Source organism: Podarcis raffonei, chromosome 8 (genome assembly GCF_027172205.1).
Source record: "Podarcis raffonei isolate rPodRaf1 chromosome 8, rPodRaf1.pri, whole genome shotgun sequence".
NCBI lineage: Eukaryota > Metazoa > Chordata > Lepidosauria > Squamata > Lacertidae > Podarcis > Podarcis raffonei.
The window spans coordinates 37,564,131-37,579,021 of record NC_070609.1 but is presented as its reverse complement, the minus strand read 5'-3'; the positions used below and the strand labels follow the sequence as shown (position 1 = coordinate 37,579,021).

The 14,891-nt window shown below is 44.1% G+C and overlaps 1 protein-coding gene across 5 annotated transcripts in view; it reads right to left on the bottom strand.

Annotated features, from left to right (window-relative positions):
• The window catches only part of KCTD15 (potassium channel tetramerization domain containing 15), a 68,070-nt gene that overhangs the window by 17,090 nt on the left and 36,089 nt on the right, over positions 1-14,891 (bottom strand). For all 5 annotated transcript variants that reach the window (XM_053399290.1, XM_053399288.1, XM_053399289.1 and 2 more), the window contains exon 3: positions 2,331-2,475. In XM_053399290.1, the coding sequence (XP_053255265.1) occupies positions 2,331-2,475 (145 nt within the window). The remainder of the gene's footprint in view (positions 1-2,330; positions 2,476-14,891) is intronic.

Genomic DNA, 14,891 nt, shown 5'->3' with positions numbered 1-14,891 from the left:
GCGATCAGCCTTCTTTATGGTCCAGCTCTCACTTCCATACATCACTACTGGGAAAACCATGGCTTTAACTATACGGACCTTTGTTGGCAAGGTGATGTCTCTACTTCTCAAGATGCTGTCTAGGCCTGTCATTGCCCTTCTCCCAAGAAGCAGGCGTCTTTTAATTTTGTGGCTGCTGTCACCATCTGCAGTGATCATGGAGCCCAAGAAAGTAAAATCTCTCACTGCCTCCATTTCTTCCCCTTATATTTGCCAGGAGGTGATGGGACCAGTGGCCATGATCTTCGTTTTTTTGATGAAACTACTGGCTGCCAATTAGCTACTGGGCTGGATTCAAAGTGCTGGCATAGACTGGGACCTTGATGCCTCAACGATTGCCTCACTCCTTATATATCCAATGGGTAACTGCTTTCTGCACGATCCTACTGCAGATACCATCTCTCTAGGACAGTGGTTCTCAAAGGGTGCCGTATGTCACATTGGTGGGGCAGGAAGAATCAAGGACAATCAAGGAAACATTTAAACATTTCAGTGTAGCATAGTGTAGCATAAGATAGTACAGTATCAAAAGGGGAAAAAATTATTTGCAGAATATGGATAGGTACCTTTGCAAAATGAGAGCAAGAACATCAAGTGATACTGAGGACAATCCTAGTTGTGATCCAGAACTGCCGTTCAAACAGAGTGCTGGAGAAGACTCGTTTAATTCAACACCAGTAGCAGGCCCAAGCAAACCTCCCAAAAAAAAGTTGGTCGGCAATATGTGGAGAGCTATCTGAGTCTCAGTTTCACATGAAAATGTCCCTCAGCCTATGTGTTTGATCTGTGGTGAGAAGCTTTCCAATTCCAATATGGCCCCAAACAATATGAAAATACACCTGTTGTTAAAACATGGAAATCTGGCAAATATTTCACCAATAGTTTGAAAGGCCTTTGGAACAGAAGAAATGCCAACGACCATATTATTATTATTATTATTATTATTATTATTATTATTATTTAAAAAAATGAGTAAAAGTCTCAGATAAGATGTAAATTATACCTTACCAAGTGGCTGACTTGATTGCTCAACAGACAAAACTACATAACAGTAATAGCTGAAAAATTGATTAAGCTTGCCTGCAGCTTGATTGTGGAAAAAAATTGTTTGGTGATGATGCTGAATGACAAGTTATGGAAATTCCTTTTGTCTGACAAGACAATTTGCGGAAGAATAGTTGATATGTCAGCTAGTATTGAGAACTGTGTTTCCAAAAGTATGAGGAATTCTGAATTTGCCATTCAAGTTTATGAATCTACTGGCATAATTGGAAAAGCACAATTGCTTGCCTCTGTCAGATTCATTCACAATGATGAAATAATTACACAGTTCCTGCTCTGCAACGAGCTAGCAAAACATACCAGAAGACAATATATTTTCCAACCCTTGTCTGAGTATTTGGGGGAAAGAAAAAAAAGATTTCATGGGATTCTTGTACTGGAATTTGTATGGATGGAGCATTGTGTGTGAAAGGGAATGTGAGAGGCTTGGTGGCACTTGTCAAACAGAAAAATCCAGATGTAATATCAATTCACTGGGGTTTTTTTTTACACAGAGGCATTAATCACCAAGACCTTTCTAGGTGATTTGAAGTTGGTTCTAGATCAGGCTACGCACATTCTGAATTCCATCAAAGCAAAACCACTAAAAAAAGGTAGTATGTAGCCAGCTTCTTGTGATTCTTCTTAATTGTTGTTAGATCCTGATAAATAAGCTAAAAATGAGGAAGTAAAATTGGCTTAGGAAAACTGATCCTGCCTGGGGCTTTGCCAGTCCACTTCCCTTTCCCTTTCTGGTATCTATGACAACTAGTGGGCCTGTTTCTTAAGCTGTTGCATCTGCAGCCTAGCATCTGACAAGCACCTTAATGAACAGAAAGGGCACCCTCTGACAGAGCATGCAAGTTCCTGTTGCTCCAACAACATCAGACCCAAGGAAACCGAACATAAGTCGGGCTTGGCAAAGCAGTCCCTTTAACAATAACACCAGCAACATCTGGGTCATGTGCAGACAAAACCCCACAGTTTCCTAACTATGTTTGGAAACCCTGTTCCAATCTGGTTTACAGCAAACTATGGCTAACCTAAACATTGGTGCATACCGAGAGTAAACCACAGTTAGTTCCCAAAACTGAAAGGGATGGAAAGGGGAGGAGACCACAGACGCATGCAGGCAGCGTTTTTCCAGCCTCAGCATAGTGGGGGAAAGTACACCGGAGAATACAAACTCACTCTGAAATAAATGGCTTAATAAGAGAACAAACTGATTACAGGTTTCTGGCCTGTCTTACCTTAAAGTCTTCTGGGAGCAGCAGTTTTGACGTTCTTAAGAAGCTTAAGATGTATCTGAAAATTTCACCATCTCGATCAATGAAATAATGTTGTTTTAAACTGTCCAACACAATAGGTTCCGTGCCATTAAACAGACGGCTTATTCTGGGAGGGGGAGAAAAAGGAAAAGGGGTGGGCACAAAATGGGAGTAGATGATCACATGATCTTGCGAGAATCACAGAATCTTAAGACAGTAGTTTAGCAGATCTGTTGCTGAATCTCAGAAGGCTCTTTTATGGTCACCTGGCCCACCCTTTGCCATCAGGGTTCCTTTCAGATATTTTGGATGCTGGACCTGACAAGAATTATAGTCCAAAACGCCTGAGGGGCACTAGGCTGGCCAAGGGTGGCTTAGTCCAACCTCAAACTCCAAGACAGGAGCTGACAGAAATAGAGTTCACAATGCACAGTAAACTGTGTATAGCACACTCCCCCATTTAACCAACACTATCTTTGTTATGGTGAGTTCATTATTAGGGTAACCCCAAAGATTAACCCAAATTTCCCACAAGGGGAAGGCTGCCCATTACCCACAAAATTATGATTATTATTTTTAGTAGTAGTATGCTGTGGCCGGAAGGTAAGTGGCATTTCCATGCGCTGCTCTGGTTTCGCCAGAAGCGGTTTAGTCATGCTGGCCACATGACCCAGAAGCTGTCTGTGGACAAACGCCGGCTCCCTCGGCCAGTAAAGCAAGATGAGCACCGCAACCCCAGAGTTGTCCACAACTGGACTTAATGGTCAGGGGTCCCTTAGCTTTACCTAGCAGTGGTAGTAAGATCACAGGGCAATTCACGATATAAAAATACAAATTAAAACCATAAAATATTATAATAAAACAAAAATAAAACAATACCCCCCTTCCACAGATACATTTAAAACACCACAGAATATTAATCAGCCAAATGCCTGGTTGAAGATAAATGTTTTTGCCTGGCGCCTAAAGATATGTAATGAAGGTGCCAGGAGAGCCTTCCTGGGGAAAGCATTCCACAAATGGGGAGCCACTGCAGAAAAGGCCTGCCACCCTCCAGACCTCTCGTGAGAGAGGCACCCAAAGAAGAGCCTCAGCTGATGATCACAGTGTCTGGGTCAATTCATATGGAGAGAGGCGGTCCTTGAGGTATTGAGGTCCTGAGCTGTTTAAGGCTTTATAGGTAAAAACCAGCACTTTGAATTAGGCCTGGAAACTAACTGGCAGCTGGTGCAGTTGGGTCAGGATCAGCACAATATGTTCAAACTGTCACATCCCAGTGAGCAACCTGGCCGCCGAATTCTGCACCATAGCCATGACCCAGACAGCCCCAAAGTATTCACTTTTGCAAAAGCACACCCTCAAAGAATCTGTCATCCTCTCCTGTCAGTCGCGCTGTTGCAAAGCGTGCTTTGAATCCTAAAAAGAGCCCTCTTCTCAGACTACACTGCCTTCCTTGCAGAAGGAATCCCTCTAGCTCCTTCTCTTTCCCCTCCTAATTTGTTTGCATCTCTCAGGAACCACAAAGGTCCCACCAGAATCGCTGGAGTTTGGGTGTGATTTTTCCACTCGGGTAGTTTGGGGACAGGCAGCTGCCTGCCTCCCTGCATGGCCCAGATCGGAAAAGGCTCTTTTTGATGTTGCGCTGGTCTCCCACTTCATGTATAATTTTCTTTCCACTATCGCTCCTAAATCTGGTGTTTCCAGTTCCTTCTAATTTAGTAATCATCTGCAGATTTCATTAGTGTGCCATCTACTCTCTTCTGGATTAATTACAGAGATAGCTGAAGTTGCTGGAGCTCACACAATTCCCTGCTGAACGCCAACGGAAGGTCCCACCCTTCTCTGGAACCCACCATTTGCGGTTGGTCACTCCCTGTCTTGTTTACGGATCCACCACCCCAGAACCGAGGCAGGTGACACATACATGGAATTGTTTTGCATTTGAATTAATTAGATACTTGTCCAATATGTATTTGTAAACCCCAGTGCACAGCCTGTTTCTCTCCTGCTTCCCTCTCTTCGCTACCACAACCACTAAGCCACAGCTATTATGAAACGGTATCAAATAAAGCAACTCAGTTAAGGAATACAGGTAGCGACTATTTTGTTCCTAATTGATGTGTGACCGCAAATGCATTGGTACTTTTGGACCTGGAAAAGGGCAGAACAGGGCGGGCTTATGTGCATGGTAGCCAAGGGCGGAACCCGCACAGAAAATGTTTGCTGCCTGTATAGAATGTCAGGCACATGGAACACAGGTACGAGTTTGCCCAGTTCAGAATTGTGGTTCTCCAGAGTCCCAGATGAGATTCTCTCCCAGCCCTACCTGAAGATGTCGGGGATTGAACCTGGGAGGTTCTGCATACAAAGCGGTTGCTCTGCCACTGAGCTACAGCCCTTCCGCAGCTCGGTGGCAATTTCTCCTCTTACACAAGCCGGGGTCAGCAATTGCTATGGCACCTTGGAACGTGGGCAGCTCCACACTCGGCAAGGCGGCCTTCCGTCACAACAGCTTGTGTGGATGGCTTGCCTGTGACTTGCATTCACAACCCCGGGAACGTTGGGAGTTCCCAGCATGCGCACACAGGTTTCAAGACGAGAATTATGTCACCAGTGCTTGATGTGCTGCCTATGGAGAATGTTTCTGGAGCCATCCTTATTTTCTCAAGATCGTTTTCTTTCTGTCTGATTCTCAGCTCAGGGGAAGCCCTTAGGCCATAGGTCTATAGCTCTGCTGACTTGGGATGACATTGTCAAAACAAAACAAAACAAAACACAAAACAAAACAGCATTATTTTTTAGGTAAAGAACTTAGCCAACAAATGATCTTCACATTCAGAAATATCCAAGAAGTACCAGTACTTTGCATGCCCAAAGACTCTTCTCTGTTGTTTTAGCAACCTGAAGACTGAACCCCAGCCTCCTCTTAGATCAGTGGTTCTCAAAGGGTGTGGCAAGAGAGGATGGCAAGTGTGGAGGGAAGATTCAAAGACAACCAAAGAAACATTTAAACATTTCAGTGTGGAACCTCACACCTTGCACTGAAAGGTATGTATGTCAGAGGCTCGTTTATAATTATATTTTGAGAGTGATTCATGTCCATTGTTTTCTACTTTCTATGTTATAAATCAAGCTACTACTATGAGTTGTTGCTTTTTGTTTTCCATTGTATTTCTTACCAATAAAAAAAAGGTGTGGTGCAAGTAACTCTTTATTCTGAAAGTGTAGCCCAGAGAAAAAAGTTTGAGAACCACTGCCTTAGATCTTGGGAGTCAGGAAAGGGTTAACTGCATCTGGGCACTCTGTGCATGACTGGAACTGGAATTCCACTGACTCTTTCTTCCTTTTGGTTAAAACTGGAATCAATTAGTGGGGGATACACTGATAAGACTTGTGCTCAATCTTGTACTGAATTAATTGAGCAATGCTGTAGCTTTCAAGAACATTTACAGTAGTGATGAAAGTAGATTAGATGTTTGCTGGGACTCCCATAAAGTTACGACTTTAATTATGAATGTGGGCGAGCTGTTTTGCTGGTGTTCTGTGCCTGCCTTTTCCTGCCTCCTTTTGCCATGCATCTCCAGATGTTTCCTTCCTCCTGGTTTTTCTTCAAGGCAACCTACCGACTGACTGCACACAGCCTGAAATGGGGCAAGGCCAGTGTTTTTTTTCTGGGGAAAAAGGTGGGGGGAATCCACCATCAAGTTTGCTTGTTTATTGCAGGCCCAGTCGCAGTGCCACTCCCCACCTGCTGGGAAGTGGCTAAATGTAAGATGTGATTAATCAACTCAAGCAGACAATGATCTGGATTAGAAATGGCCACAACTTTATTGATTAAAACTATAGGTGGATTTTTTGCTCAGGCACTGGGTTTATATCTGTTCTAGCTCCCCAAACAAAATAATAATAATTATTTAATTAAAAAGGGTAAACTCAGTCCTGTCAAACTCCTGCCCCCCAAAAAACCATGGCCAAGGACACTCAGAAAGTGACAAGATTTACCTTCTGCAAGGACTAATGGCTGAAAGCTTTCCAGTCAAGTCGTTATTGGGTGGACAGGAAACTTATATTTTTATTTAGTTATTTTCTTACGTTTTCTTACACTTTCCTACCTTTCTTCCAGCATGGACCCCAGGGGGCTCTCAGGCAGTCTCCCACCCCGGCACTGACCACATCCAGACCTGCTTAGCTTCAGCAAGGTGATGGCCTCTTATGACTTCAGACCAAACACCCAATAACCAAACAGGGCAAACTGGAAGGTCACAGCTGTGGGCATTGTATCATCTTTAGTGGCGATTCCTTCAAGAAAGGGGGTTGGACTAGATGACTCCTTGAGTCCTTTCCAACTCTACGATTCTATGAATTCGGTTTCACTGCAAAAAATCCTCAACTGTATGCTGAAGAACCAAGTAAAACAAAAGTATTCTGTCTAGATTATTATTATTTTTAGTCCTGCCTTTTAGGGCCGAGCTCTCACCAGGCGACTTTCAAGGTAAATTAGGATTAAGAACATTGCAATCAAAATAATCTCAAAACACAGAAGAACCAGAAGAAAAAAAATCAAGCCAAAGCTTGGCAGTGGAACAAGAATGTTAGGGTTGATCGAAACACAACCTAAGTAGAAATGAAGCCCACCCCAAAGATGGAAGGGGAACTCTAACGATACAGCACCACCACTGAGAATGCCCTGCCCCAGATCCCTGCTAACTCAGTATTAAAGCCATGGAGCCCAGAAATTCCATGCAGGTGAGCTCAATCATCCTCACTTCAACCTCCATATCTGTGATCAGTTATTTCCAAAAACCTTTAACGATCCTCAGTTACAAGTTCGTAGGCAGTAGGCATAGATAGCCCTTTCCTCCATGAATTTGTTTCATCCTCTTAAACCCATCCAAGCTGGTGTCTATTAATGCCTCCTGCGGGAGTGAGTTCCATAGTTTAACTGTGCACTGAGTGAAAAAAAGAAATTTTCCTGTCCTGAATCTTCCAATATTCAGCTTCAATACATGCCCTTTGCAAAGGGGGGGGGGGACTATATCCACTTTCTCCATGCCATGTCTAATTTTACAAACTTCTTACTTGCCTTCTCTCTAAACCAAAAAGTCCCCAAACGGAAACATTTCCTCATGGGGCAAGTTGCCCCACCTACTTGATCATGTTGGATGCCCTTTTTTCAACCTTTTCCAGTCCTACAGTATCTGCTGGGAGGTGAGGTGACCAGAAGCTAATTCCCAATAACTCACCCACCCTGCACCCCCCAAGAACATCTATATGAACACCATTACAATAAGAAACTAGGAAAAGCCCGTCAAGCATCAGCAACAAGTGAGCAAGGCAATCTGGATGTGAGGCTCTTCCTAGTTTGGCATGGGAGGTGTTAGGCAGTGAGTCACATTGTGTGAGAGTAAAGAGTTACTGCAAACACACAAGGGCACCTGTTTTCGTCACCTGCGACGTACTAGAGTCGATGCACTTCCCACAAACCCTTCCCCATCATCAGCAAACACAGCAGCTTTGTTTGTGCCTGCATTGCACTGTGCCAGGTGAGAGGCAGGATTCCTGCACCGAGAAAAGGAGGTGCCACAGATTCTTCTGGTCTAGCCTTCTCTTTGAAATGTTGTGTGCTCCCTGTGTGGAGATTTGCTTCTTTCTTTTGCTATGAAAGGGCACTGTGTTCCGTGAGCTCCCACCTGATAGCACAGGGAATGCACGGGGAATGTTTTCCAAATTGACGGATGACACAAACTGCCCAGGGTATCCAATACCATTGAAAGAGAGCTTCTCCACCCACTTGAGGCCCGCCTATCATAAATGTTGAGGAAGAGGCAGTTTCAAAATGGTGGCAGGTGGAGGCAGCGTTGGGCACAATCAGCTGTCACTGACTGACACCATTTTCATTTGGTATCCTATCCACCTTTGGAAATTGTTAAATCATACTTTCCCCTTCCCAGCTCCACATGTCTCTCAAAAGTATTTCCCCCCATTGCCTGTAATTTCTTCTCCCCTTCTCCTTTTCACACTCAACAGACAACCTATTCCCTTATGAAAGAAACTTATTAAGCTTCTTTCATCCCTCCTTCTTTTACATTCACTTCTTTCTCCTACAACAGCATTCTTCTTTTATCCCCTTCCTTCATCCTCTTCCCAATTTGTTTATTATATTTTTAAATATCAGCTTATTATTACTACATAGTATTGTTGTTGGTCGTTTAGTCATGTCCGACTCTTCGTGACCCCATGTACCAGAGCATGCCAGGCACTCCTGTCTTCCACTGCCTCCCATAGTTTGGTCAAACTCAACTACATAGTATTAGTAATTATTAAATAATATCCTTCTGGCTCACTTTCTCATTTTTTTTCAATACATCCTCCAGCCCTTTCTCCTGAGGAAGACCTTCTTTCCCTTCTCACCCCCTCCCTCCCGAAATATTTATGTCTCTCCTGGCCACCTTTGCTCAGCATACAAGGTGATGCCTTTCCTGGAACTGGTCCCATCTGGTGCAGCTAAAGGGCAGGCCTTAGGCAGGCAGGAGCACTGATTGATAAATAAATAAATAAATAAATAATAATAATAATAATAATAATAATAATAATAATATATTTATATCCCGCCCATCTGGCTGGGTTTCCCCAGCCACTCTGGGCGGCTCCCAACTAAAGGCAGAACTGGACAAATATATGGAGGAGAAGGTTATCAATGGCTTTCAGCCACAATTGTTATGCTCTGCCTCCATGGCTGGAAGCAGCAATGCTTCTGAATACCAGTTGCTGGAAATGGCAGGAGGGCCCTTGTGCTTGAAACCTCCTTGAGGTTTCCCCTGGGCATCTAGGCGGACACTGCAAGAATAGGATGCTGGACTAGCCCTTTTGCCTGATCCAGCAGCCTTGTCTTGCTCTGCAGGGCAGGACTGCCAGTAGACAGAAATTTGAGATAAGTGAATTTTGGTGAAATGTCAACGCTATGGTAAGAGCTGTTTAGGAGTGGAACAGATTTGCCTTCAGTGGTGGCCAGCATCCTTTCACTGAAGGTATTCTGACAAGCATTGGTGAGAGATGCTGTGGTTGTATCTTGCATTGCAGATTCTGCAGTCACCCCTGGAACCCCTTATTTCTTCCTGTCCTCCTGAATATCTGAAGACAAAAGAGAGCCAAGGTTGAACTTTTACCACTAATCATGGGTTTTTATAAAAAAATAAACTGGCAGGATCCATCAGGGACTTCTCTTCTTTCTCATATTGCCTCAGTTGCCAATCAGGTTTTTGCTTCTCCATAGAGAGGTCATCCCAAAAATTGTGACCAATAATTACAGCCGAAGTTGAGTTAACGAACATATGGGGAAATGTTGTACATTCCCATTCAGTAGATTGGTTGGGCACGCTCCTTTTGGCGTTTAAATAGACACCTTTGGCCAAATTCCATCCAGGATATAAAACGGCAAACATAATAAGCAACCATTATGAAAAGTGGAAGCAGTTTGCAAATGACTAGAACAGAGGACAAAGTATTCCCTTTCTTAATATGCACTTCTTGACTGGGATGATTGAAGAGGCAAAGTATTTTGGATACAAAACTGCAAGTTATTTGATGGGTTTAAATTCTGCCGCAAACAATGGACTTTGTTATTTATGGCAAACATTTCTTGTATGTAAACTAGGTTGCAGATTGTTGGAATATACGATAACGCTTGCAACTACAAAGTAGCTAGCAGAATATAGATGTAAAATCAAATCCAGACGGCCTCAGCTGCCAAAAAAGCAACTTACTGTAGCTATAGAGTGTAAGATTTAGGAAAACCACATGTGGCTGTGTGGAATTGTATGCCTTCAATGCTATGGAGATAGGAAGTAGGAAAAGGGAATCTTTACATGACTGTTTGATCTGAAAGGGCTGGATGATACGGCCCCTGTTCTCTAACTATCAATGGGTAAAACACACACAATAAACCCTATTTCCTGAAGCTCAGTTTATCTGATCATGGCTATATAAGGTTAGGATTATCAGGGAGGAACTCAGAGCTGTATTTATGCAGTAACTGGCCAAGAACAGAGTAGAATCCAATATCTAAAGAACTCTCGCTTTTGATGTTAAAATCCAAAGTCTTAAGCCCTTACAGTTGTGAAGGTGTTAATTTAAAATGTGGGGTCAATGCCTGCTTGGAACCTCTGGAGCCAGAGATGGGCCTGAAAAAGATATCTAGTGACTGGGGGCAAGAATTCATGGCCCAGCCCCCAGCCGGACTAACAAATTGGGGATAAATTAAGTAGATAATAACTGAAGAGCAATTATGCCAAACTGAGAGAGACTGCACACATGTCTTCAACTTGACTTGCCAGTGTGCAAAGGTTTTAATTTAATGTTTATTTTGGGAATTTATATCCCACTCATTACAATGTGATCTTAGCAGTTGTGTGAATGGCCATATTAACAGCACCACGCAATAAAAGTCAGAGAGGTGAAGTTTTATTACTTGATAAGTGTCTCTGGAAGCTGATCTGCATTTGGGGCAGGCCTTACTCAGAAGTAATGCAGACTCTTCTTATGCTCAAGCAGTCAGCTGGTGACTGTTTTACGGGTGCCGAACAATGAATCAGTGTGTGCTCAGACAGGTATATACCCCCCCGCCCGAATCTGATATAGCCCTGAGGCTGTTGTGTCACACCTCTAAAGTCATGCTATAGTGAGGGTGGAAAAATATTTTGAGCTGGCCGTCCACTTCGACATTTATGACTACCAATGGCTACTAGCCTCCACAGTCGAAGGCAGGGGATGCTTCAGAATATCAGCTTCTGGAAATGCAGCAGGAGACAGTGCTCTTGTGAAACATGGATGCTGGATGAGATCGCCCATTGGCCTGATCCAGCAGGCTTTCCTTAGGTTCTTTTATCTACACCAGAATTATAACAAGAAAATCCCTTGAGGACATCACAATTTTACTTGCCAGACAAAGCGGAGGACAAATATTATCTTTGCATTCCTAAACTCCAGCACCACCTCTGTGGGGAGGGGGGGGGGGTTGGGTGCCTGGAAATGTTTCAGCTCTCCCTGATGTGTCAGGAAAAGGCAACCCTAAACCACCATTCCTTTCTGGTCCTCCCCTCGTGCCCCCACCCCAATAGCCTGCTCAAATTGCTCACTTTTACTAGCAGCTTCTCAGTTTGCTGGAATGGCAGTAGTGTTTAAGTCGGCATCTGGAGAAGAAAGCACCGAGAACATTAATTTTGGCAATTAATATTTAACTGTTCCGTAATATTTGTGCTATTTATAATTTATCTGTTTACACTCATTAAAAATGGATGCTGTAGACAGTTCCCTTGCCCCGTGTCAAATTGTTTCGTAATTGTGCATTTATGGAAAATATGCCCTGAAAGGTGTCCTTTTGGATTCTTATTTGTCTGGGCGCCCCGAGCGCAGGGCTCTCGCACGGCTCTGTCGCTCCACTTTCCCCCTGCTCCGCGGTGCTTTTCTCCACACTCCGGCTGTTTGATCCCAGACACAACAGGAAGGGCAAAGCGAAGTTGACAAGATCTCTGAGGCCTTCTCGGCACTTGATATGGAGTCTGTCAATTGTGCTTTGCTCTTCGGCTCAGACGTGGAGCTCAAGCAGCAGAGGTAGGAAATCAGGACATTGCCAAGCTGGAAAGATCATCTCAGTGGGAGGAAAAGCGCACCCCCCCTCAAGCCAGGGAAAAGAAACACAGGGGTTTTTTTTCCATTGTCGTCTGAGAGCCACACAAGGCTGGCCCAACAGCTATATCATGCTTGTTGTTGTTGTTGTTGCTGTTGTTGTTGTTGTTGTTACATTTCTATCCCATCTTTCCTCCAAGAAGCTGGAAATGGAGGTATATGTGGTCCCCCACCTCCATTTTTCACAACAACTTTGTGAGGTAGCTTAGGCTGAGAGATGGTGACTGGTCCAAGGCCACCCAGGGAGGTTCACAGCCAAGTGGAGATTTCAACTCTGGCTTCCAAGGTCCAAGCCTGAGACTCTAACCTTCTATATGCCACACTACCTCTCACACCAGCAAGGGATGGACCAAATATTGTAGGACTGTGGAAACAAATGCTCCTCCACTCGACCCGATCATCTCATTCTGTCCTTTGTGGCCGGTCACAAATTTCACAGCCGCAGAAGACTGCTTGAGCGATGTAGCATTATTTCCTCTTACCTTCCAGCGCTGTGCTGAGAGATTCCACAGCAGAGTGTGTGAGGAGAGGGAGAAAAATAGTGTGTTCTAAGCAATGCAGGAATCAGTTTCCTTGTTCCCTTCCCAACAAATAAAGCTCTTTGAAAGCTCTCCTCAAAGGCTTGACGGAAGAGGGGAAACACCACAGCCTGTGAATGAACCTGCAAAGTCAGGTCAGCAGCACAGTATTGTTGGAGAGATGTGCCCCGAGAACTACAATAATAATAATAATAATAATAATAATAATAATAATAATATTTATAACCCACCCATCTGGCTGGGTTTCCCCAGCCACTCTGGGCGGCTTCCAACAAAACACTAAAATACAATAACCTATTAAACATTAAAAGCTTCCCTAAACTCTTGAAGGGATTTTGAAGTGGCAAAACAGCCCAGAGTCCTCATCTGGGAAAAAGGCGGGATATAAATAAATAAATAATAATAATAATTTGATGCCTAAGATGTGTATTTTTGCAACCCAGTAATTGTAATTGTGTTATAATGGATGCAACCCGTTTTGGGACCTTAGTTGGGCAAATGATGATGATGACAATAATAATAATAATGACGACAACAACACCACCAGGCTGCATGAGAAATGATTTGGGCCTCAGCTCTCTGTCTCCAAAAACGGTTAACCCAACTTTCATAAGGTGGTGGAACTGGAATGACAGAAGCAGCGGTTCCGCCCCTGGCCTTCTTCTCTCAAATCCCCAAGTCTCTCATTCATATCTCTGAAACCTCCAGTTGCTCAGTAAAAAACAAAAAACAAACAAAAAAACCAACCCAAACCTGGTGCTGATCAAGGGTAGGCGAATTGCCTCAAGGAAACTAGCGAGGAAGCAGCAGCAGTTTTATCAGTTATCGAGACTTTCCCAACAACGCCTGCTCCCAGCTACGCCAAAGAAATTGCCACAGGGCTTTCCTGGGGCCAAGAAAGGTGCTCCAAACTGCTTGCATGAAACATTCTTTTCTGAATCTTACCGCAGCCTGCAAATCGTTAAGTATGAGGCATACCTAACCAACAAAATAAATGAAGGGGGTGCACGATTCCATCAGATTTAAGGACCAGCGACTGTGTGAATGATGAGTCTGCTTGCACCCAAAAGTAATCCAGACCCAGCTGCCTGCTCTTAGGAATGTAGGAAGCTGCCTTATAGTGAGTCAGACCATATGTCCATCTAGTTCAGTACTGTCTACACCAGGGGTCAGCAACCTTTTTCAGCCATGGGCCGGTCTACCGTCCCTCAGACCATGTGGTGGGCCAGACTATATTGGGGGGGGGGGAATGAACAAATTCCTATGCCCCAGAAATAACCAAGAGATGCATTTTAAATAAAAGCACACATTCTACCCATCTAAAAACACCAGGCAGGCCCCACAAATAACCCAGACATGCATTTTAAATAAAAGGACACATTCTACTCATGTAAGAACACACTGATTCCTGGACTGTCCGCAGGCCGGATTGAGAAGGCAATTGGGCCGCATCTGGCCCACGGGCCTTAGGTTGCCTACTCATGGTCTACACAGACTGGCAGAGGTTCTCCTGGGTTTCAGATAGGGGTCTCTTCCAGCCCTATCAGGAGATGCCATTGGGGATTGAACCTGGGACTTTCCGCATGCAATGCAGGTGCTCTACCACTGAGCTGCAGCCCTTCCCCAAATAGTTATTCAGATTTGCAGGGCTGTAGCCACCTAAATTATATTCACAGCAGAGCCATTGAAATGAATGGACCTGAGTTAGGTCACACTGGCACCATGCGTTGAAAAAGCCTTACAAGTTCCTTGGGAAAAGGACCGATTGTTAAACTGTTCTTGAGAACTGTAGTTCTGTGGGGAGTAGGGGTCTCAAAAGCAACTCTCAGCACCCTTAATGAACTACAGAATGTGGGATGTAATCCACTGGGAGCAGTCAAATACAACATTCCTTGTTTTCCTAGAGTGGACAAGCAAGGGGATGTTTGGTCCAGCCAGTCAAAACTTCCTGCTCTTCCTGGCCTGGAGCATCCTTCCTTGCATGTGATTAGTGGGTGGGCGTGACCTTTCCAGACCTGGTAAAAGGCCAAGGCATGCTGCCACTCTCCCTCTTTTCCATCTTCTTTTTGTCCTGCGAACTTCCTGGAATGAACTGCTGGCTGCCAGCCAAGCAGTCCCTCAGGTCATCTCCCTTATGGGGTAAACCTGTTTTTATACATTTGTAACTTTAAGCCTTAAGCCTGCCTTCAGGGATCACACTGTGCTCTGCCTGGTCATGAGTAAACTTTCTTTTTATTGCTTATGAATAAGACTGTGGTGTCTTTATTCTTTTAGGAGGGATTCAAGGGGTCTTACCAGGAAAATATTAGAACACATTTCA